Source organism: Microtus pennsylvanicus, chromosome 2, assembly GCF_037038515.1.
Source record: "Microtus pennsylvanicus isolate mMicPen1 chromosome 2, mMicPen1.hap1, whole genome shotgun sequence".
Taxonomy (NCBI): domain Eukaryota; kingdom Metazoa; phylum Chordata; class Mammalia; order Rodentia; family Cricetidae; genus Microtus; species Microtus pennsylvanicus.
This window is the reverse complement of record NC_134580.1, coordinates 26,656,760-26,679,564: the sequence shown is the minus strand read 5'-3', so window position 1 is coordinate 26,679,564 and position 22,805 is coordinate 26,656,760. Positions and strand designations below refer to the sequence as shown.

Below are 22,805 nucleotides of genomic sequence, written 5' to 3'. Positions count from 1 at the left end.
TCTAAGTGTGAAATTCCAATCTGCAAAGAGCCTTTGAAGAGGAAAAGAAAAATGGTAAAGGGAAGGCAGAGAAGAAGAAAGTGTTCTTTGAGAAAGCCTGAGAAATAACTTCATAGCCTTACAGCAGTGGATCTCAGCCTTCCCAGTGCAGCTTCCTAATGCAGCTTCCTAATACAGCTCCTCATGTTGTGTGACCCCAATCACAAAGTTATTTTTGTTGTTACTTCATAACTATAATTTTGCTACTGTTATGAATCATAATAAAAATATCTATGTTTTCCAATGGCCCTAGCGACCCCCGTGAAAGGGTCATTCGACCCCTTAGGGGTCTCAACCCACTAGTTGAGAACCAGAGTCTTACAGTTAGTTCCGGGCAACTGATAGACAATGAGATTATGAACCGCGCAGTTCAGCAAAAGAGCAAGCATTACTTAATGACCCGTGCAAAGCACGGTCGGAACACACATGTATTAGGCCCTAAGACCTTTACAGTTGATTCCCACGATAGTGGTATCATTACCAAATACTGCCATACTATTTGATAGCAAAACCGGAAGTTCCTAGTGGTTGTTGTTTCTTTTTCTTTCCTTTTTTTTTTTTCTTTTTTCAGATCACACGTGATTTAAAGAACTTGGCTGCCATTCTCACTCAGAAGCCCTGGCCCCAGAACTAATCCTTCCTCTCCTGGTCTGGTACTGTTATTGTCCTCTTGACTTCTTCCTCAGCAAATGGGATTATCTGTAGACTACCTGCTTACACCATTGACTGCCGGACTACGAGGCCCCTCCCCTCCCTAGAGACACCCTGGTAGTTATGGTTAGAGGGGGCAGGGCTCGGGATATCCAGACTTAAGGGTTGTAAGGAGAGAAATCTTTTCTTTAGTAGCTGCCCCTAAGTTGTCACTGTCCTCAGTTAAATTCATCAGTTCATTGGCTGCACTGGGGTGGAATTTTGTTACTGTCCTCAGCTCACCTCGGAGGTCCAGAAGAACACCAGAAGGTGATGTTAGCTAAAGCCAGGAAGAATATGGGGGAGTTGTAAGCTGCAAAATGGAGAGGGGTGCTGGCTGTTAAGACTAAAATTCCAAATAACAACAACAAATCTATTTCTTGTAGATGTGCGTTCAACAAGCACGTCAGAAAGCTAGATGGGGCCGGAATGCTGAGAAATCAGACCCGGAGTGACCTCAAACTGTCCTCTCAAGGCCTCCCAGTTGGAAGGACTCACAAGCAAAACTAAGGCGTGTGCCAGGTCTCCCCACCTGCAGCCTCCGACTGTCCCCCTGGAAGAGGAGAGCGCCAGGGTCTACAAAAAGCCAGACAACTGCTGTGTGGTGGCGCACGCCTTTAATCCCAGCACTCGGGAGGCAGAGGCAGGCGGATGGCCGTGAGTTCGAGGCCAGCCTGGTCTACAAGAGCTAGTTCCAGGACAGGCTCTAAAACTACAGCGAAACCCTATCTTGAAAGAAAAAATAATAATAATAAAGCCAAACAACTACTAAAAGAAGCTGCACTGGACGTGCTCTCTGCACTTCTCCCAGCCCCCTTTCGTCCTGGGGAAGGGAACACAATTAAGCTCTAGAGTTAGCTCAGTCCCTACCTAGGGGTAGAAGGGAACCTAGATGAGCTCTCAGATGCTCGGCTCCTTCCCCGCGGAGGCCACATCTCCCTGCCCAGCTCCACCTGGCGGCAGCACCCTGCGACGCTGCAGGCCTGACCTGATTAGAACCGCCGAGTCTGTGACCAATCAGACGTCCTCCTCCTCTCGGCGCGCGCCGTGCAGCCAATGGGCGCTGTCTCCTTGGCCGCTCCTCCCGCGCCGGATCCAGATTTGTCAACCTGGGAGAAACAAGGTCTATTTCGGGAAGCGACTGCAGCGGCCGGCCGCGGTCCCGCGGCTGCAGAGGCAGAGGAACTCCAGGCGTGAGGTACCCACCCGACAGAGTACCCCTCCCCTTCGCCTGGTAGGGGGCGGAGCACAGCCGGGGACCTCGACCAATCACATTAGGCCTCGGTAGCAGCCGGTTCAGTCCTAGGATGCGGAGCTTAAATCTCTCCAAGCGATAGCTCCATTTTTAGCGAATTGTGTAATGCTGGGCTGCACTTACTGCCCGTAAACAACTGCAGTGTCCTCAGCCGCCTTATGGCCCCCTTTCAGCTAACCGTTCGAGGAAAGCCTCCTGACACGTACCTGGAGTCACTGGGCTCTCTGAGTTCCCATAACCTGTGTCTTTCTTATCGCTGTACTCCCTCGTTGTTTTAGAATTAATTTACTCTCCTCTCTATCCATCTAGTACGTGATTACGTTTTCAGACCTTGGCACAAGTACTTTGACCGTAAGAGGGCGTTGTGACAATATCCCTCAGAAAATGCAGGAGGATCCTGGTCTATTAACGAAACAGAAGCAAAACTTTTCCAATGGGACTGGAGAGAAAGTGTCCAGAGTCCTGAGCCCACCCAAGCCCCCCAGTCACCTGCTCTGAAATAGTTTAGCCATAGAAATATGGTTTATCCGAGTCATGAAAATTAAAAGCACATAGTTGTTAACACTAAACTTAAAATTTGACACTAGATCCAAAGACCTGTCTTCTCTCTGGCTCTTCAATACCTCGCCCTTGTCATCCATCTCAGGGCGTGGAAGGCATAAACACTGTTCTCGTTTATCTCTGCTTTCCACAGGGTTCCATCCATAAATGGCAAAGGCCGAGTATCTAGTGCCCTGACTTTCTCTTGAGGGAGCCCCTTTTACCTACGATTTCTGCTATTGAGGCCTACTCTACACCTACTTCAATCTCCAAGATCTGGAACAGAACTCACTCTGCTTCTAAATTTCTTATGACTGTCCCACATCCTCACCTGGGTCTTCAAAATAACCCTTCATTAAATTCTGTTCGAATTATCTTCCCCTAATAAAAGGTTCTCCTCCTTTACTAGGAAGCAGAGATAATCTCCTCAAACAAGAACATTTGAAAGTGACTACAGGAGCTCTGGAGACCCGCAAACCTGAGCATGGTGTTGTGTCGTTCATTGGTTCATCTGATGAACCTGCAGGCTGTCTTAGATGCTGCACAACCCATTTTTTAAGAACGGAGTGGACCATTGTCACCAAGAAAATCTTATGAGGTATCACATCCACTCACCACCACTACAGCTGACCTTATTTCTGGGAATGTGTATTACTCTGTAGTAGGATAAGGCAGGCAAGAGCCTCAAGTTATGGAGCACCTAACTTCTGTCATGTATACACAGAAACAGAAGAAAGTTGGTGTGAGCAGGTAATGCATTGAAGTCAAAGGGGAACAGAAATAAAAGACAATGCCTCCGGAGAAAGAGCCTAAGATAATAACTCCCCTGCTTTGTGTCTGCCTTGCACCTTTGCTTCTTTTCTATGAAATAACTTTATGTCCTTGTAGTAAACTCTGGAAATGTGACCACACACCCATAACAACTATTAGCAATATCTTGTAAGCCCCAAGAACCACACATCTCTTCTTTATACTTATTTGCAATAGCGAGTCCATTTGGGGGACTTTTCTGTGAGATTTCCATATTTCAACCCTTTCATCTTCCAAGTATTGTTTGATATATTTATATTTTATTTGCTCCACAAGGGACCGACTTAACCATAACTCTGTTCCATGCCATGCACCATCATTGATATTTGCAAGCACAAGCTCCCTTATTTTGTCCACATCTTTTGTCTCTGCCCTGGTGTTTCTCCTTTTATGGTAGGTAATAATGTCCTACTGTGTATGTTTCTGTTTTGTTACTTTGTGGATTTTTTTTCTCCTCTCCTGGGGGGTGGAGCTCAGGACCTTGCTCATGGGTATCAGATGCTTAATCTTGAGCCACATCCCCATTCCTAGGCACACGTGTTTCAAGTTCTCCAAAGCTGGTAGATATACATCCTGTCCTGTGCTTGTTCCACTGAGCAGGGTTTTCCAGCTCCATACACTTTGCCAGATGCTGACATTTACTCTGCTTCACAGCGAAGCCTCTCTTTTCCCATTCTTGAGTAACAGACTCGAGAGTCTGCAGCTCCAGTCTCTATAACTGTACATTGGACTTCCCTGATTACTCCATTCTAGGCCTGTAAAAGGATTTGACATTGGTAAAGCCACTAGTTGCAGCTCTATTCGATGTGTCTAAGAAATCCTGAGTGGCTCTGCAAAGCCGGAGAAATGAGTACAAGACTGTCCCTTTACGCAGCTGCCAACACTTGCAACTTTGCTCACTCCTGCTGTGGCTGGTCTGGTAGATGGCAAGAGCTACCACTGGTTTAGCTTGCATTATATTACTAACCACTTTAATTAAATCTACGTATGCTTATTAGTTTTTCCTCCTTAGTAAACTGCCTGTCCATATAACCTTTGTTCCTTTGTGCCAATGGTCTGCTGTCTTGTTCCTGTTTCTTTGCGGTTGTTATTTGTATATTCTAGGGTGATAGTCCGTTCCTGTTAGTCTTAGACAAAGCAAATATCTTCTCTGTTCTGTTATCAGTCCACTTTGTCTGTGATGCCCTTTGAAATTCACAAATTCTATCAAAGGATAAATATATCAAATTTATTGTTTGCTGCTGCTATAGAAAATGTTACTGCTATAATCATAACTGAGTTTGAATCTTTAATATATTTATTATATAACATTAGCATATTAAAAGTTTAGCTTTTGTTTTGAGACAGGGTCTCTTTATGTAGACCAGATTAGCCTAGAATTCGCGGAGATCCTACTGCCTCTACTTTCCAAGTGCTGGGATTAAAGACATGAACCATCACGCCTGGCTAATTGTTAACTTTTAAAAGATATTTCATGCAGCTGTGTGTGTGTGTGTGTGTGTGTGTGTGTGCCATTTGAGTGCAGTGCCCCCCAAAGGCCAGAGAGGGCACCAGATCCCAGAAGCTGGATGTATAGGAGGTTGTGAACCAACCAAACTGGGTTGTGGGAACTGAGCTTAGCTCCTCTGGGAGAGGAGAAAGCACTCTTAACCACTAAGTCATTTCTTCAGCCCCAGTTAACTTTTATATATGTCTGGAACTTTTAAATTTTTGTAATTAGAGTCCTGGTGATGCTTTCAAAGCACTGATTATGTATGGGTACCACTCTCTCAGTTACATCGATTTTCCGCACATCTGTATATCAGAGTCCTTTTGGTGAGCTCTCACTCCTCCAAAGAAATTATATTGACTAAGCATCATCTTTGAACCTTTATTCCCATAGACTTTCAAATTTTATCATCTAAGTATTTAAAGTCAGGTTTGCTCATTTATTTATTTTGCCTGATCTGCGTGGCTGCCATGAACTCACCCATGTGGTTATTTTTCAAGACTTTTCTGTGGGGCACAATTAGAGCCAGAGTAGCTCTCCTGTCTTGCTTTATCATTCTCTCCCTATCCCTCTTCTTCCTAAATTTTACAAATGCAAGGCTGATCTGTAGATCACAATAAAGATACTGCTTCTCCTCCAGGAGCAGCTTACCTGTGAAAACACAATCTGTGTCCCATGGTGAGCAGCCCTTCCACAAAAGAACCTAGCTCCATTTCTCTGGAACAGTGGACTGGCCCTTTTCAGGCAGGAGCCCCATCCAACTGTGTGTTCTCTCTTATTTGTGATATTTTATTTTTCTCACAGTGTAAAATGCAAGGATTTTATTATTACCTGTACTTTGTACATTGTTGCGGACACCATACCTAGGTTCATTTAGGGAAATGGTGGTGGTGGTGGTTTGGCCAACACCACTCCAGAGTGGAATGCTGTCTCTGCTAATGTCTTCCAATGTTCTGCTACATGGCCTTTGCAATATAACTTGTTACAGATTTTCTGCGCAACATTTTTTTACCTCACATCTATTTTAGCATGCCCTAGCTGCATACACATCTACTTTCCCCATATACCATGCGCTTTTTACATTGAAATACTTCCAATTCAGCCAGCAATACTCACGGAAAAGAGGTTTTCCATTCCATCTTCTGAGACGCATGTTGCACTTACTCAAGAACATAGCTTTCTCCTATCCGTAGATTGTGAGCTCCTTAAGGGCCTGGGGAAGTGGGATAGAGGAGCATGTGGAAGTCACAAGCTCCACAGTGGACTTCCCATGGTTGTTCTTTGCCGCTCTCTCCACCCTTCCACTTTTCTAGTTGTCTGCATGAAAAAGCTAAAATGTCTAGTAGAGCTGTGTCCCTGCTAAAATCAGTAAAAGGGCTATACTTTGTGTGAGCTGTAGTTACTAAGTAGCCATGCCAAGGCTGCCTACCTGGGGTGAGGCTATACTTTGTGTGAGTTGGAGTTACTAAGTAGCCATGCCAAGGCTGCCTACGTGGGGTCAGGGTCAGGATGTAAGTACAAAGGGAAATAAACCACCAGAACACTGCAGAAACTATCTTGGATCCTGAAGACTTCCCTGGTCTAGGAACTGGAATTTGTGTCAAATTTAATCAGGTCTGTAATAGCTCTGGGAAGCCCCTTCGGACATCTAACTCACATATAAAATCGCTGTATAAACATCATCACCAAGGTTTCTTTCAAAAAAGAAAATGTGGAAGATTCTGAGAGATGACATTAGGTTTCAGCTAAATTCCTACCTCTGCCTTCTCAATTGCTCATTTTCACTCTTATTACTCAACTAAACATTTTTTCATCTTATGGTCAAAATGGTCCTTTATAATAATGTAAATTGTGCTTGGTGTGGTGGTGGACACATTTAATCCCAGCACTCTGGAAGCAAAGGCAGGTGAATCTCTGCGACTTTGAGGCCAGCCTTATCTACATGGTGAGATCTTTTCTCAAAAACAATAACAATAATAGTAGTAATAATGTAAATCTCACTGATTCCTGAAGCTGTTTTTTCTTACACATCGAAACATCTTTGGAATAGAATGTCTCCTACACCTGATGGTAGCTCGCAGTTCCTGCCAGCTCCCAGAAGGCATGACGCCATTGCTGTCACATCTACACAAGCCTGACCCTCGCTATCATGCGGAGTCATGAATGGAAACTTCGGTCCCTCAATGTTTCAGTTCACCAACCCTCTAAGGACCCTCTGAAGAAATATTATTCCTGGGTGTTGTTCAACCACTTGCCTTAAACTCTCTCTGGCAAGATTAAAGGAAGAGCCAGTACTGAAGACTAGGTACTGGGGCCAGGAGGAAACTCCCAGAGGCAACAGCTTCTTCACAAGAAACTACTTTGCTAAAAACTCAATATGACCCCTAATATAAATACATGGAAAAATATGGACAATTCTTAGTCAAAAGTGATTCAGAGGCGCCCAGGCTCGAGGAGAGGTAATTACAACGCTGTGATAATCATTAGTTATAATTGCGTACACAGCAGTGATATTTTAAAGTTCTGTTTCAAATTAAGAATAAATGATATTTGAATAAGAATGAAACTTTAAGACCCGAGTGATAAGAACAGTGATCATTATTGGCAGTATTTCCTTTTTCCAGGGTGCCTAACGAGGTGCCCCTCAATCAGTGGTACTCAAAGTCACTGGTCGACATTTCAGAGATGATTCGGTAGCAGCTCTCAAGGTACCCAATAAATCTGGACCTAGACGGACAGTGTTCTCAGGACTGAATAAAAGTGCACAAGGAACAGAAACAAGATCAAATGAAGTTATTGTTCCCCAAACAAAAAGAGGTAGCCACTTAGGGGAGGATGAGGTCACACTCCTGTGTTCCTGTGTTTCTTATGTTCTGTGTTTCTGTGTTCCTGTGTTTCTTATGGGCCTTGAAGAATGGCGGAGATTTGAACTGGAGGACAGGAACAGGACAAATAGAAAAGTAAGGGTTTTTACCGAATGCAGGGAAATGGAAGTGTCTCCAGGGAATGAGGAGTAGTACATCTTGGCTACAGAATTCATTATTCCTTTCTACTTCGCCCATTAAGGAACTTGATGAAAATTGTGAACCTTGCTCTTAGAAATAAAAACAAAAATTCATAATCAAAAAGAGTTGCATAGTATCTATGGAGAGTTCTCACTCAAAGGCAGCATGAAAGGAAAACAACCAGGGGAGATAGACAATGCTGGAGACTATGACCAAAGGCTCATTTTTGGAGACGTGGTTTGTACCTGACTTCTCTGGGAAGAAATGGAGACCCATCCAGACTGAAGGAACAGGTTCCATTTGGGAATCATCTCCAGCACTGAACTGGAGGATCTGGACTTCTGATGAGGTAAGACCGTCTTTAAAAAGGAGCTAGGAAAATAAATATTGGTGGGGCAGGGGGTATGCCAGGCCCTTGTTAGGGAGGAATTTGATTCCCTCCCCCCTACATACACACACACACACGCACCACATCACATTACATTTTCTATTTAACATAAGCAGCACTGGGGAGAAATTGCAGATTGTCAAGAATATTCAGAACTCTGGTTGGGAAGATTCATTTTTGGAGTATCGGTATCTGAGAGACGGGGGAGCAGCTGGTTTATTGCAGCTGCATTTATAGTCTTCAAATCCACCCTACTTATTCAGTTTTCCTGTCTCTCCTCACCACCCACCACATGGCAGGGAGCCAGGCTTTTCGAAGGCCTTTGCCAGGCCAGAAGTGAAAGACATAAATTCACTCGAGGTTCCTCTTGTAATGTCTCTATTCCACGACAGGTGGCACCATTACAGCATTATTTACAGAGCCGGGTTCTTTCCCCAAGCACAGTGCTTCCAAGCAGAAAAGCTGTTTTTCAGAAGGAATTCACCTTCTGAGGACAGTGTAGAATGGGGCGGGGGGGGGGGTGATAGCTAGAATAAGATTGATGAACATTTCTTCTGTGCTTCAATATTCCAGCTCTAATAGGTTTCCTGAGTGGATTTCTGTTTCTAAGCACTTAAATAAGGAAAGATGTTTATGAAAAGCTGTCTTTCAAAGCAAGAAGTTTTATGTCTTTCGAGAAGTATTGACTTAAATATGTTTGGAGGATGATGTAACTCAGTTCCAGGAGAACTTGTGTTTATAGATGTCAAGCAGAAACTATAATCTACAACAGCACTGAGAGTCCATAACTCTGCATGCCATGTTGAAAGCCAGTTTGAGTCACAGGGAAGCAACGGACCCTCTAAGAGCAGATATAGCTGCACCAAGCTAAATTTATAGCTTATTTCTGTGAAACAAGATGTGCTTTGTCTTTGAGATTAAGAGCTAATCTTAATTAGGCAAGTTAAAAGATGAGAGTTCTAGAAACCGAGACTTGTATTGAGTTGTATGTGGGGTTGTGTTGGCCCCAAACAGAAAAATTTAACTTGAAGCCACAGATAGTATTATATAGTTGTTTCTTCTCAGTTAAAATGTGCCTCCCTGCCATGCCTTTGAGCCTAGTACTTTGGAGGCAGAGATAGATGGATCTTTGTGAGTTCGAGGCCAGTCTGATCTACAAACTGAGTTCCAGGACAACCAGAGCTACACTCAAAGAAACCCTGTAGGGGGAGGAATTCCTGAAGGGAGAGTGGAGGCTTTGAAAACTCAGAACCCAGAAAGTTAGGACAAGCCCCACCCCTGAAAGGTTATGTAACACTGGTGTATAAGACTCTGCTGGAGCTGTCTGCAAGTGAGGCAGGGAGCCCTAGGAATGCAGCTTTGGGGAATAGCCTCCTGTGCTGAGGTGGGCTGTTCCACGATGCAGCTGCCTTTGAATGAGCTAGCTACCCATGCTTCTGTAAGTAATACCTCCCCTGCACCCCCTATTGAACACTCCAATAAGCTCGCTAGTTTACCAATCTGGCCTTGGGTGGAATCGCTCCTTCGATTTGTCTTTAGTGAGTAGATGAGTTCTCTCTAGTTCTCAGGAGACCTCAGACATTTCTTAGGCTCTCGCAGTACTTTGGCGGGCTTCCAGGATTGCAGATTTGGAAGTGATGATGGCAGGACTGCACCACCTGATAGGTGTCAGTGTAATCAAGTAAGTGGAGAATAGTCGGATAGAGATGGCCATTTCAGTTCCAGGGACGAAATACTTTGGAGGCTCCAGGAGGCACCGATGCTGGACATCCTGGCCTCACATAGCTTGTTTTCTTTGTGGATTTTTTTTTGAGTTGAAGTCTCTCATTACACTTTACTCACTGGCTCTTACCATTTTTATAAAAGCCTGATTCTTACTCTTTAAGGATTAAGTAGAGGCAATAGCCCTTTCCCTCTAGAGAGAATATATATTTGAAGGATTTTGTGTCTAATTTCCAATGACCATGGCTTCCTGAAATACAACAGTGAGGTCTGCCATAAACCCTGGGTGGGAAACGGACTGAAACTCACTCACCAACTGTCTGGAGAAGAACACACACACACACACACCCCCCCCCCCGGAGGCCAATGGGAAATAGGGAAGGCAGACTGGGGTGGGGGTGGGAGGCGGGGCAGCCTTGCAGAATCTTTGACATGCTGGTGTAGATAAAAGAAGGCATGAGAACTACTTTCTGTAGGAAGATTTTTCGTCTCTCTGGACTTACAGGGAATAATTAGGGGGCTGGGGGCACACATACACAGGAACAGAACTCAACTTGATGGCTACCGGACTCAACCAGAGCTCTCTATGGAGTCCAGATGAGCTGTGCTGCCTTTGAGATTTAGGTCAAATGATGGAGGATCTGGGTTCTGGAACAGAAAGTGAGCTCACCAGAGGAAGGAGTTGTCATCAGGGAATGCCTGCAGGCATTGGCCTCTTCCCCTCCAACAGCAGGTCCAGACAGCCATCTGCTCCATGCAGTTACTCAAGAAAGGTCATGCTGAGAAAGGTCATGGACCAAAACCCGAACTGTGATCGCTTCAAACTGAGAAGGTGACAACTGACCAAGTGATGCTGGTGTCCTTTCAGGATTCTCTCGCTCTCTTTGAAGATCAAAATAAAAGAGCAAATAGGAAGATGGTTTCTATCTAGGGTTCTTTTAAATCGAACTATCTTGGGGTTAGGTCCTGGCTCTTTCTAATTCCAGTCTGTGACCTTGAAGTCTTAATCCTGTGGCTGAGCTGTTATGTAAAAATAATAACAGTTTCTACATCATAGAGTTGCTGGGAGATAAAATTGGAGCTCAGTAACTGATCATCACCATGGTAATCGATGCTGACTGTCGAAACTGTAGCAGAAACCTGTCCCAGTCCTCAGCTATGTTCCCTGTCTGCTCTCCTGGGGGCCCCAGCACACATTACCCAGGACTGTATATACCTCAAGGCATTTTCAGAATATGGGGTTAGTCCTTTAGCCTTTTGGTTCATATCTACTTTTGCTTAAAATAAAAATGCCTGTGCCCTCTTGAGAAGCTAATCATGGCATGCCCTTTGCCTTAAGAGTAAGGGTTCTTTATTTGGTAAAAGATCATATTAAAAGAGAGTTTACTCAAGGGGCAGAAGCAGGTAAATCTCTGTGAGTTCAAGGGCAGCCTGTTCTACATAGAGAACCCAGGTCATCCAGGGCTATGTAGTGAGACTCTGTCTCAAAAAGAAAAAGAGGATGGGAAGGAAGGAAAGGGGGTGAAAAAGGAAAGGAAAAAGGACAGCATAAATCTGACCTGCAAAATAAGGGCTGGAGAAATATCTTGACTGCCATGAGCCCTCACTGCTCTTCCAGAAGACTCTGGTGTTTTCCATCACCTCGTCACTCAGCTTACACCTGCCTGAATTTCAGTTCTTGGGACTCTGACACTCTCTTCTGTCCTCTGTGGGCACCATACGCACATGTGCACACATAGAGGCACAAACACACGTATACATAAATGATAAACCTTTTTAAAGAGTCTCTAGGACCTTCCCTGTGTTGTTTTGCTTTCCTGAAGGAGTCGTCACCACTCTGCATTCCTAGGAGAACTATAAAGAAACTAACATTTACACAAGACCTCCTAGGAGCCGTGTATTTTTTTTTTTGCCAACGAATTTTTATTCCTATCATATGCATTCTGAAAACCAGATCTCGGGCAGTAAATTCAGTGTTGGAATTTAAAGATTCAAACCCATATCTGTGCCTTTAGCCCTCTTTGGACCTCTCTAACAGAAGCAATTTTACATCACAGAGAGAGAGAGAGAGAGAGAGATTCACACATACACACACAGACAAACCAACACACACGCAGACACAAGCACACACGCGTGCACACGCGCGCGCGCATGCACAAACACACACACACACACACAGAGCCTAGTCTGCTCTCAACCTTTGTTCTGGGGCAGCCTCAGGACATCTCCATCACCCAAGGGAGCCGCTAGAGATGATGTCAGTGTTGACTCTCTCTGGGGAACACCTTGCCGGCATCTTCCACTAGAGGCCCGAGGCAGTTATTGTGGTTTCCTCGGTGATGTGTCACTCCACTCCAGAAACCCTGAGCAACCCCTCCAGAACGGCGATTGCCACTCCATCCCTAGAACAGGTGTCATGCCTGCTGTGCCAGGGCTCTTGTTCGGAAGTCACCCTGTGGCAGGGATGATGAGGGGGGATGCTTCACAGAAACAAAACGTCTCGTGCAGGTGTGGAATGCTGGCTACTAAAAGCCCTTGTAAGCTGGGTATGTCTGTGCCAATCTGTACATTTCCTAGTCCAGTTTGGATCAAGGTCTGAGGCAGAAGGGACAGCAGGCAGAGTTGGCAATGCTTGCCCTAACCAGGACAAGGTCAGTTAACTCTCTGGGACTGCAGGCAAGGAGAGAGGAGGGAACGCATGGTCCCTAAGTTCCTACTAAGCCCTGACCCACACAGCAGACCCAGAAGCCCCACCCTTAAGCCCCCTTAGGACCAGTCAGCAAGAGGGGAGATGACGTCTTTTTATTAAGGTTGACACCAAGGAAAGCATTGAGAAAGGATACACAAAGGAGGGGGAAGGGCACACAAAGTCACCACTTCAGAAGGTAGGAGGGAGGCACATCAGTTAAGGAACTTCAGGACAGCCACATGCTCCATGCCCTGGTCGAGGAGTGGGGCAAAGGGGAAAAGAGGGGAAAGCGCCATGATAGCCTGGGGCTCACAGAAGGGTCTGAAGCCCCCTGAACCTAACACTAGAGCCACAAGCCCTGCCCCTGAGGGCTCACACACTACTACACGGTGGACACACAAAACACAAGACAATAATGGAAGCAACACCAAAAAGCAGAGGGTAGCGACATATTGACAGAAAGGGGAACTTAAGTTTAAGCAGGTATAGCCAGAAAAGACAGTTTGGGGCCGCAGCCCCCCCCTGCCAAGAGTTCCTCAATTGTCCCCTAGATCTGGGCTGTTGCTGAGCAGCCCCAAGTCTCTGCCTGTGAACTGGGTACTTTGATCTCTAGGTCCAGGTGAGTGGGAAAGCAACCCCAGATGAAGGCAGTGAGAGGGCAGGTTCTGCTCCGCATGCAAAATCCCAGAGCTTGAGCTATTGTGTCTTCATGCACATCCATAACCAGCTCTCCCAGCCCAGGGGACCTTGCAACCCCATGCACCCAGATTCCTAGGGCTGCAGCTCCCTCCTCAAGCTTCCTTTACCAATCAACAGCCGCAGAGATCTGCGAGGGGAGAGGCTTCTGCAGAGCACTGTGTATCTCGGATTTCAGCAAAAGGGTGAATTTCCTGTTGCCAGAACAGAACATACCCCAATTCCTTAATTTCTAGGTAAATAGAGATTATTTGCCAAAGTCCTAGATGAGTCCTTTTTCAGAATAGAAAAAGCAGAATTTTATTTACATAATTAAATGGTCCTTCTGTTTCCTGGGAAGAGGGGAAAGGGCAAAGTAAGTGGATGGTTGGGAATCCCGGAGATGGGCACTTCCTCTCCGGGAACCTCACCTTTCCGCAGTTTTGCTATGATGTTTGCTTGGAAGGTTTCGCGAGGCTTCCAAAGTCCTTCACCCTACAAATCCTTACGTGAGGGAGTCTCTCTCCCTGACCTATAAGAATCACGTTTGGAGTGAAGCACACTGCACCGCACTGTTCAGTCCCCTAGCATTAAGCACTTAGAAACTCAAAGCCCAGGTAGTTGGTGCCCCCGTGGGGTCCTCCCTCACAGAGAGACCTCGCCCTCCAGCTGCAGCAAGGTAATGTCAGGCAGGTCGAGGGGCTCCACAAGTGGCCCATCCTCCCCAAGGAGACCAGCACAGGGGCTCTCAGAGCGCTCACAGTGACTGGTAGGTGTGGCGGGGCTGGGCATCCCTTTCTCCTCCTCTTCATCCTCGTCCTCCTCTGGATCGCGACCCAGCAAGTCGCTGTCCCCGATACCAGGCGAAGGTGTCTCCTGCTCATGTGGAACACTCGGGAAGCTCCCCTTGCCGCCGGCCACGCCCAAGCCTCCCTGACGGGGCGCGGTGGTCATAATCTGGCACATGGAGACTATGGCCCGCTGATTGGCGCACACGTCGTCCGACAGAACCTGGATGTGCGAGGCCTGCTCGTCCAGCGCCCCTCGCATGGCCCTCACGTCCTCAAACAGGGCCTGAAGCTGGGCCTTCAGGTGCTCCATCAGTTCCTTCATGCCGCCGTTATACTCCCCAGAGATCACGTCCCCCACGGCTGGCACCGTGGACACCTCCAGAGGTGCCGGCATGTCGCCGCCGTCCTTGGTCATGATCTCCAGCAGACTGTCCTCCATTGAGTGGCAGAAGCGGGCGGTGGCAGCTCTGGGTCGCGTCCAGCTGGGCCTCCAGGGTGGGGGAAGGGTGTGAAGGGAGAAGGGTCCCAAGAGGGACGGGGTGGATCCCAGGGACACCTAAGCTCCCTAGAGGGGCGGGGAGCCGACGTGAGGAGAGCAGTCCCGGGTAGAGGGCGCCGACAGGATCAAGGAAGGCCGAGAAGAGTCGACGGAACGAAGACCCGTCTAAGGTCCTGGGGCCAGCGTCTGCGGGCTTGCCCAGGGGCAAAAGTGCCCTGCCAGCTCGCCTCCCGAATGGTACCTGTGTCCCCGCAGCCCTCCCAGCAACCACCGGCTCTCCGGGTCACGGAGGCGCTCTCAGAGGAGTGGAGGTCGAGACGGGGACCTGCAGCGTGTCGTTCTCGGGACTCCCCCCGGGCCATCCACCAGCAGAGCCCGCGAGTGCGGCTGGAGCGGCAGGGGCGGGTCTCCCAGCCGCGCCGCGGATGCTCCCCCGTTTCCAAGGCGACGCACGGCACGTAAATGACGTGTGTCTCCATGGCAACGAGGAAGTGGCGAAGAAAGGGAACAGGGTTCCGAAGCTGCAGTGGAGCTCTGCTGTTTGGGCGGACAGGCGGGGCGGGGACGCTGCAGTGGCCTCAGGGAAGCTGCAAAGAGCGTGTGGCTGCAATATTTAATAGGACAGCATGAGAGAGCAGTTTGCTGCATGCCCCCCACCGTCAAGCCCGAGAGAGATCGTCTGCCTGGGTGGGGGAGCTTTACATCAGCTCTCCGCATACCTTTCTTGGAGGGTGGCGCGAGAGTCAGATCCTCTCCTTGTCCTCCAGCGGCCGGCAGGACTGGGTAACAAGGAGATTGTTAATCCCAGGCGAGGTGGCCGCGCCAGGCCTGACGGTGCAGAGGGAGGCGGAGGGCACGGCAGATTTTTGCCTCTCCCTTCTGCTGCGTAAACCAGTTCCCTCGCACCAGAAAGCTCAGGGTGAGATTCTGTCCCTTATGAGACCCAACTGCTTCTACCCAGATTACTGTGAGTTGATGAGAATGGTGAAACTAAGTACTTAAATTTTGAGAATGAAAACTCCATAGCAACAGATTTCCCTCCCCTGCTCCCTCCATCACGGAATCCCCGGCGCTTAAAATAGCGTCTAGGACGCAGAAAGCCAAACGCTTAATGTGTCTGTAGAATGGATACTTTAGAACCACCAAGTACCGTTCCCTTTTCCAGGATTTTCCAGCCCACACATAAGGTACTTACAAAGACCTGAACACAATTTCTGCCCTTAATGATTCAGGCCTCAGCTGAATCGTTTTTTGTTTGTTTTGTTGATGTGTTGGGGGCACTGGACTGTAGTGTTTCTAAATCTGAGTTAACACTGTACCTTCACACAAATGAATGAGTCATCAGTGTCTGTGGGGCCATTACCCCTAGTGCCCATGTTTAGAAAGCCGCTGAATGTCCCTGTCCTTTGTGGAAACTCCTTCCCCTACTTAAAGGGTAGAGCAGGAGAGAAGGAAGAAAAATGGGTTATAATATATTTAGAGATTACATAGATTGGGGGGATTGTCATCTTGTAGGCCGCAGCATACTAAAGAGAAAGCCAACTGATCCCAACCTTCAAGTTTACAAGAATCTAGGAAGGAGAATCAACAATGTCACCTAAATATAGAAAAAAAATTAAGTGTGGTTGAGTGTCATTGGACACTAGAAGTTCAATAAAAGCAAGTGTGTTCTTGTTTCCCTGGTTGTGGGTCTTAGTGATGAAGAATGTCTATTTAGCATAGGAAATTTTTGCTGCACCAAAGAACCGTTTGGTCTATGCTTCTCTTAATGCTGTTAAAAATAAAAGCAAATTAAAATATCTTAAACTATCCAGCATCAGCATGTTTAAATAAATAAGCTAAGGCATATATATATATATATATATATATATATATATATATATATATGGCAGATATGAGGAATTTGATTTCTCGAAACAAATATGTAAACAAAATAACACACGTGTCAAACAATATTGTGTTTGCTGAAATGACCGCTCACACCTATGTGCTGCTCCTTCAACAAATTTGTGGTGCTCTCGCTTTTTTCTGTCCCTCTTGGCTCTGCCATTTGTGCCATCCATGGTTAGCAAACTTTAGATGAACCCTAAATTTCTAGCTCACAGAAGAGCAGAAAGTGTCAGGTGGTGGCACACGCCTTTAATCCCAGCTCTCTTGGGAGGCAGAGGCAGGTGGAGCTCTGTGATTTCAAGACCAGCCTGGTCTACAGAAAAGTTCCAGGACAGTCAATAACCTGGCCTGTAACACAGAGAGCCCCTGTCTTGAAAAACAAAAAACAAAAAAGACCAAAGAGTTTTTCCTTGGTGTCGCTAAGTACAAACAAAGAGATTTTTTTTTTTTAACCTAGAAGGTGAAGTCTACAGTCTGAGTTGGATCTCTGAAACCCACACGGTGAAAGGAGAAAACCAAGGTCCACAAGTAGGAATTTGGTCTCCACCATGGCAAGTGTGTGCTTGCATGCAAATGTTTGTTGTTTTGATTTTGATTCATAGAAAAGCTAGAAAGCGAGGCAGGACACCACTGAGCTTACCCAGAATGCCGTCTGATCACATTACAGTAAAGGTCCTCAGAGCTTTACAGGATCCGTCCTGCTGTTCATCCCTCCCGTGAGAGCCTTGCTGCAGCAAGAAAACACTGGCACATTCTGCAGGCTTTCTGCCATGCTCCATTCTTCCCCTCTCTGCGCTGGCATGTCACCCGAAAGATTCCACCTCACTGGTTCTCTTCTGGTGTGTCCGCTGCCTTTGACTTGTGAAGAATGATCCTGTTACTAGTGTCTTGTTTCCCATCTTTGCTGCCGAATAAGCTGGACATCAAACCCTGCCCCACACAGTAGGAGCTGGGCTATGCCATCACACAAGGCCCTTGGCCACTATTGTTGAGGGTGCTGCGTATGTCAAGGCTTTCAGCATCAGAATATCATGCTGCTCAGGGGCTCTGACCATGCAGTACACAGAGAACACAGGGGCCTGGGCCGAGAGGGAGGGGAAGTGACTGGAGAAGCATCAAAGACCATGGGAAGCAGGTGCAGAGACCCAGGGCTGTGGCTGATCCAGGCCAGTTCCAGGTCAGACATTTGAGAGGGTAGGTAGGAACCTGGGAAGTGGGGCTTGAAAATATAGGGAGGAAACATTAGTTGCGTTTGAGTTGTGAGTAGCCCCTGCTGTTTTCCTCTCTGGTGTTTGCTATTTACCTCCGCAGCTGATCTGATAAGGATGCTTCTGGGCTGGGTCTAGAATACTCTACATCAAGGTCAACTGGAAGCTCAGTCGCTGTGACTTAGTCTAGAATCCCCAGGCAACGCTCCCCAAATAGAACTTACGAGGCTGTGTTGCCTAAGGCTCATCTTAGTGTGACCTCTGTGCCCCTCCCCCCTTTTTCAACAAATTAAGGATACCTGGAAGGAGGGAACCTCAACTGAGAAATGGCTGCCCCCAGTCTGGGCTATGGACATGTCTCTGGGAACACTTGCTAGTTGATAGAGGAAAGCCTCGCTCGCTGTGGGTGGTGCCACGTGATTCGGGTTGCACAAGGAAGAGTTCCATAAGGAATGCGAACAGGGAAGCAAGCCAGCATTCCTCCAAAGCCCCTCTTCATGTTCAGTCTCCAAGTTCCTGTCTTGAGTTTCTGCCTTGGCTTCCTGCAACAATGGACTGTAACCTATAAGCCAATTAAATCTTTTCCTCCCCAGTTGACTGGGGTCAATATTGTATCACAGAATAGGGAAGCAAACTAGGAAGGTTTTTTTTTTAATTTTTTTAAAGTTTTTTTTTTTTTAGATTTATTTATTAGGTATTCAACATGCCAGAAGAGGGCACCAGATCTCATGGCTGTGAGCCACCATGTGGTTGCTGGGAATTGAACTCAGGACCTCTGGAAGAGCAGTCAGTGCTCTTAACCTCTGAGCCATCTCTCCAGCCCATGGGAGTGGGGTTTTGCTGTGATGGCCCTGACCGTGATTTTTGGAGAGGATTGAAGAAGCATTAGGAACTTTGGGCTGGAAAAGTTTTTGAGTACTTAGTTCTTAGTGAGTTGGTCTGTGGGAACTTGGAAGACCCTGCCAACAGAACTGCCCATGATGAATGCCTGGCTTGTGAAGTTTCAGAGGGAAGCAAAGATGATCAGGGATGTTTGTGTGATATTTCAGGTTAGTGATCTGTGGAAGTGAGGCCTTTGCTGTACAGGGACAATCATAGCTGGTTGGCTGGGCCTGAAGAATCAGCTGTAGTAAGAGACCAGCATCATTGAGGGAAAATTTTCTGGGGTGTGTACTTCCTCAGGGTCATCACATAGAAGCATAATTTCTAGTTCATCAGGGGCAACTTCTCTTGACAAATTACTTCTCATGGTTTCAGTCCAATCGGAAAGGAATTATACTTGTGCCTGTGTAACATGGTGTGCGTACCAAAACTTCCCCTCCTCGTTTGTCATATTCCGAGGACATCCTTATGTTCCGGTGTACACGTTTTTGTTTTGTTGTTGTTGTATTGTTGTTGTTTTTTTAAACAGGATTCACTGTGTAGCCTGGGATAGTCTCGAACTCTTTCTCTTCTTGCCGCAGACTCCTAGGTGCTGGGATTGCAAATGTGTACTTCAGAGCCTGACAGTGAAATACCTATCTACTTACTACTAATTGATTCATTAATTCTATTAGGGGGTTGTACACAAATTCAACCGTACCCATTGGAGGTCAAAGACAATTTGCAGGAGTCAATTCTCTCCTTTAACCTTGGGTCATCAGGCTTGGTAGCAAGGGCCTTTCCACTTGGGGCCATTCTGCCAGCAGCCCACGGTGGATTTTTGACTGTGGTGAAGTGGAGGCCTTTTTGTCCCTTGCTCACATCTTCTCCTAGCTGTCCTAAAATCACACCAAACAAGAACTCGCCGCAATGAGAACGGGCTATAAAAAGCTCAGGCTTCTCGGGGCTGCGAAACTGAATCTAATCAAGAACCAAACAGGAGGAGAAATGCGATGTCCTGGGGACGGAGGTTTGTCTTGAAATAGCCCAAGGTGGCCTATCTCAATAAGGTCTCTCGCTTTCCACAGCTTTACCCAGGTCTCCAGGAAGCAGAAGCAAACTCTAAATGAAATTTGCTGGTGACTGTCGGGATCAAGTGAATTAAACTGGGACCATACTGTCCTCAGAGGGTCGTGCCAAGGATCCATCCGGCCCATCCATCACCATTCTTTGCCCGCCCACATCAGTTGTTTGTATTATTAAAACCCATTCCCTCCCTTACCAGATGTCTTAACGGCTCTGCTCAGCAGAGTCAGGCTATTAGCTATGACACCTCCCGTGTGGGGGACAAAAATATCTGTCCACAGTTTCACATAACTCACGCTGAAATTTCTGATAGTTACGTTTCAACAAGGTCCGTGGGACATAATGCCTCTCTCTTTCATACTTGTGACTTTTATTAGTGTCTGGGGACATTCTCTTTCACAGAAAAATAGCGTGGAGAAAGGTTCCGAAAAATGGATATGGAGCGTGGAGATAATGTCATTTGAAACCTAAAGTTATGATTTGAGGCCTAAGATAAGGAAGACAGGAAATAACCAAAAGGGAGGCAAGAAAGAATTTTTAGTGGATTTTGACCTCTGAAGCAAGCTAGCTTTGTTCTCTCATCCTCTGGCAAGATGCAAGCCTAGGCAAGATTTTTTTTCGTTTTTTTATTTCTTCTGAGACAGGCTTTCTCTGCCATAATCCTGGCTGCCCTTGAACTCACTATGTAGACCAGGCTGTCCTCAAACTCACAGAGAGCCATGTGCACCCGACTCATCCTCTGCCCCTTCCCTGTGCTGTGTTCCACCAGCGCCCAGATTGTCGGGAAGGTTTGAAAGAGCTTTACACCACTGATGGAGGAATGAACGAACTAGACTCCTCCATCCAGGGGCCTTGAGAGCCTGGAGACAGTTTTGCAGCTGGGTGCTCCACTCTGTGATACAGCCACAAGCCAGCTGGCTGCAGGGTAACCACAAACCCAGAGCTGGGAGTCCTGAAGCCATGGTACCTCCAGAACAGGGAGATGGCTGCAGTCTCAAATGCTCCCCAGCACACTCCTTCCGAGGCCCACAAACAAACCACATTTCACATTTCTGGCCAGGCACTTTCTTTTTGTGCTCTCCCTTTCCCCCACCCACTCACCCGACCCGCTACATTCCAAAGTCTTCTAGAAATGCCATCTGAGCCTTGACTTTGCACTGCTTTGGCCTTTATTTTTCTCAGTTCCACAGGAATGGAATCCTGGTAGTTTTTAAATCCTGTTGCTTTACACAGCACATTTGTAAAAGGTCATCAGTGTCACCGGGGCGGAGCTTTGTTTGTCTCATTGTTCTGTTGTATTGTTACATGAATATACCACATGTGTTTTTTTTAATTTTTTGTATTTTTGATATAATTACATCTTTCTCCAGTTCCTTTCCTCCTTCCAAACCCTCCCATATACTCCTCCTTGCTCTCTTTCAAATCCATGGCCTCTTTTTTCCTTTAGTTATTGTGTGTGTGTGTGTGTGTGTGTGTGTGTGTGTGTGTGTTCCTGAATAATAAGTACTATCTGCTCAGTCTGTATAACGGTATTCATGTATTTTTTTTCAGTGCTGACCATTTGGTATTGAATAACCAATTGGTGTGTTCTTCCTAGAGAGGGAGAGGAGATTATTCCTTACTTGCCGTGGAGGGATGCTGCTTACTGGCTTTCTCCCCATAGCTTGCTCAGCCTGCTTTCTTACATAGAACCTAGGACCACTTGCCCAGGGATTGCCCCACCCACATAATGGGCTGGGCCCTCCGCTATCAATCACTAATTAAGAAAATACCCTACATGCTTGCCTGGTCTTATGGGAGCATTTTCTCAACTGAGGCTCCCTCCTCTCTGAATACTCTAGCTTCTGTCAGCTAGCCAGCACACCCACATTCTCTCCAAAGCTTGGTATTGTCAGACTTGATTTGCTCTCTATGGAATCCCAGTTTCTCAGAAGAACACTTGTAGCATAGTGGGTATACATTAAATACTGAGTAAGTTACCGTTTCTTAATTTTCAAGCATAAGAATTTTGTTTCGTCTTTTTTGTTGCTGATGCAGAGTTTAATTCCTTTGCAGCTAAAGAATACTTCTTATATAATTTTAACCTTTTGAAATGTGTTCACCCCTGAATTAAAGCAAGTTACTGCTTATAACTCATGCACACGTAATGTAAAAAATATGCTCCATGGATACATGTCTATTTGGGCAAGTTTTAACAAATGTGTCCATTAGTCATAAAATGTCCTATGTCCCAAATGACTTTCTTTACTTATATGACAAGAAAGAGTTGTTTTCATCTTTCCCAATTAAGTTTGTGAGTTTGGCTGGCCTTGCGAGTTCTGAAGTGATGCACATATGATTAATATTTACTTAATAAATTTAATGTAATAAAAGTTATTTAGTTATTTCATCTTATGTGCACTGTTTTTTCCTTCATGTATGTACATTATATGTGTATCTGGTATGCTCAGGGGTCAGAAGAGGGCATCAGATCCCTTGATCCTGGAATTAGAATGTTTGTGAGCCACCATGTGGTTGCTGGGAATCAAACCTGGATTCTCCGAAAGGTCAACTGCTGAGCCGTCTCTTCAGCCCTGTGGTTAAAATTTTTAATTCTCATGGTTTCTGGTGAATTGAATGTCTTTATGGTTAGGTGGTTTTTCTGCTCACTAGTAATGCTTTCTGTTTTAAAGCCAAAAGCTGACTGATATGTATACAATTGTACTAACGTTCTTGTTACTCTGTTTCCTTAAGTGTTCAGTAAGTCCCCACAGACGACTTTTATAGTCACGGTTCCTCTTGGTTTTTCTCTTTGCTCATCTTAACATTCCTTGTCTTTTGTGAAGATTAGTTTATTTGTACTTAATATTAATTAATGGATTTAATTAAAGGATTAGTCTATTTCTCAGTCCCTTTGGGCTTTCCCCCTATATTTCAAAGTTCTTTCACTAGGTACTTAACAATGTAGAATTAGTATATCCTTTCGCTAAGTCGGTCTCTTTATTAGTAAAAACAAGGGGCAGATCCATGGTTCCGCAGTTAAGAGCACTTGCTGCTTTTCCAGAGGATATGGCTTCAGTTCCCAGCACCCATGTGGTGGCTCACAACCATCCTTAACTCCAGCTCCAGATGATCTGATGGTCTCTTCTGAACTCTGCCAACACCAGTTATACATATGTTGCATACACA

At 46.1% G+C, this 22,805-nt stretch overlaps 1 protein-coding gene across 1 annotated transcript; it reads right to left on the bottom strand.

Annotated features, from left to right (window-relative positions):
* Positions 1–12,721: 12,721 nt before the first annotated feature.
* Ccdc184 (coiled-coil domain containing 184) lies at positions 12,722–15,013 on the bottom strand. The gene has a single exon (XM_075960516.1). It carries the CDS (start codon positions 14,530–14,532, stop codon positions 13,948–13,950), a length of 585 nt encoding a protein of 194 aa, XP_075816631.1. The 5' UTR covers positions 14,533–15,013; the 3' UTR covers positions 12,722–13,947.
* Positions 15,014–22,805: the final 7,792 nt, after the last annotated feature.

Coding starts and splice junctions, on each gene's coding strand:
- Ccdc184 (XM_075960516.1), bottom strand. CDS start 14,532: ATGGAGGACAGTCTGCTGGAGATCATGACCAAGGACGGCGGCGACATG.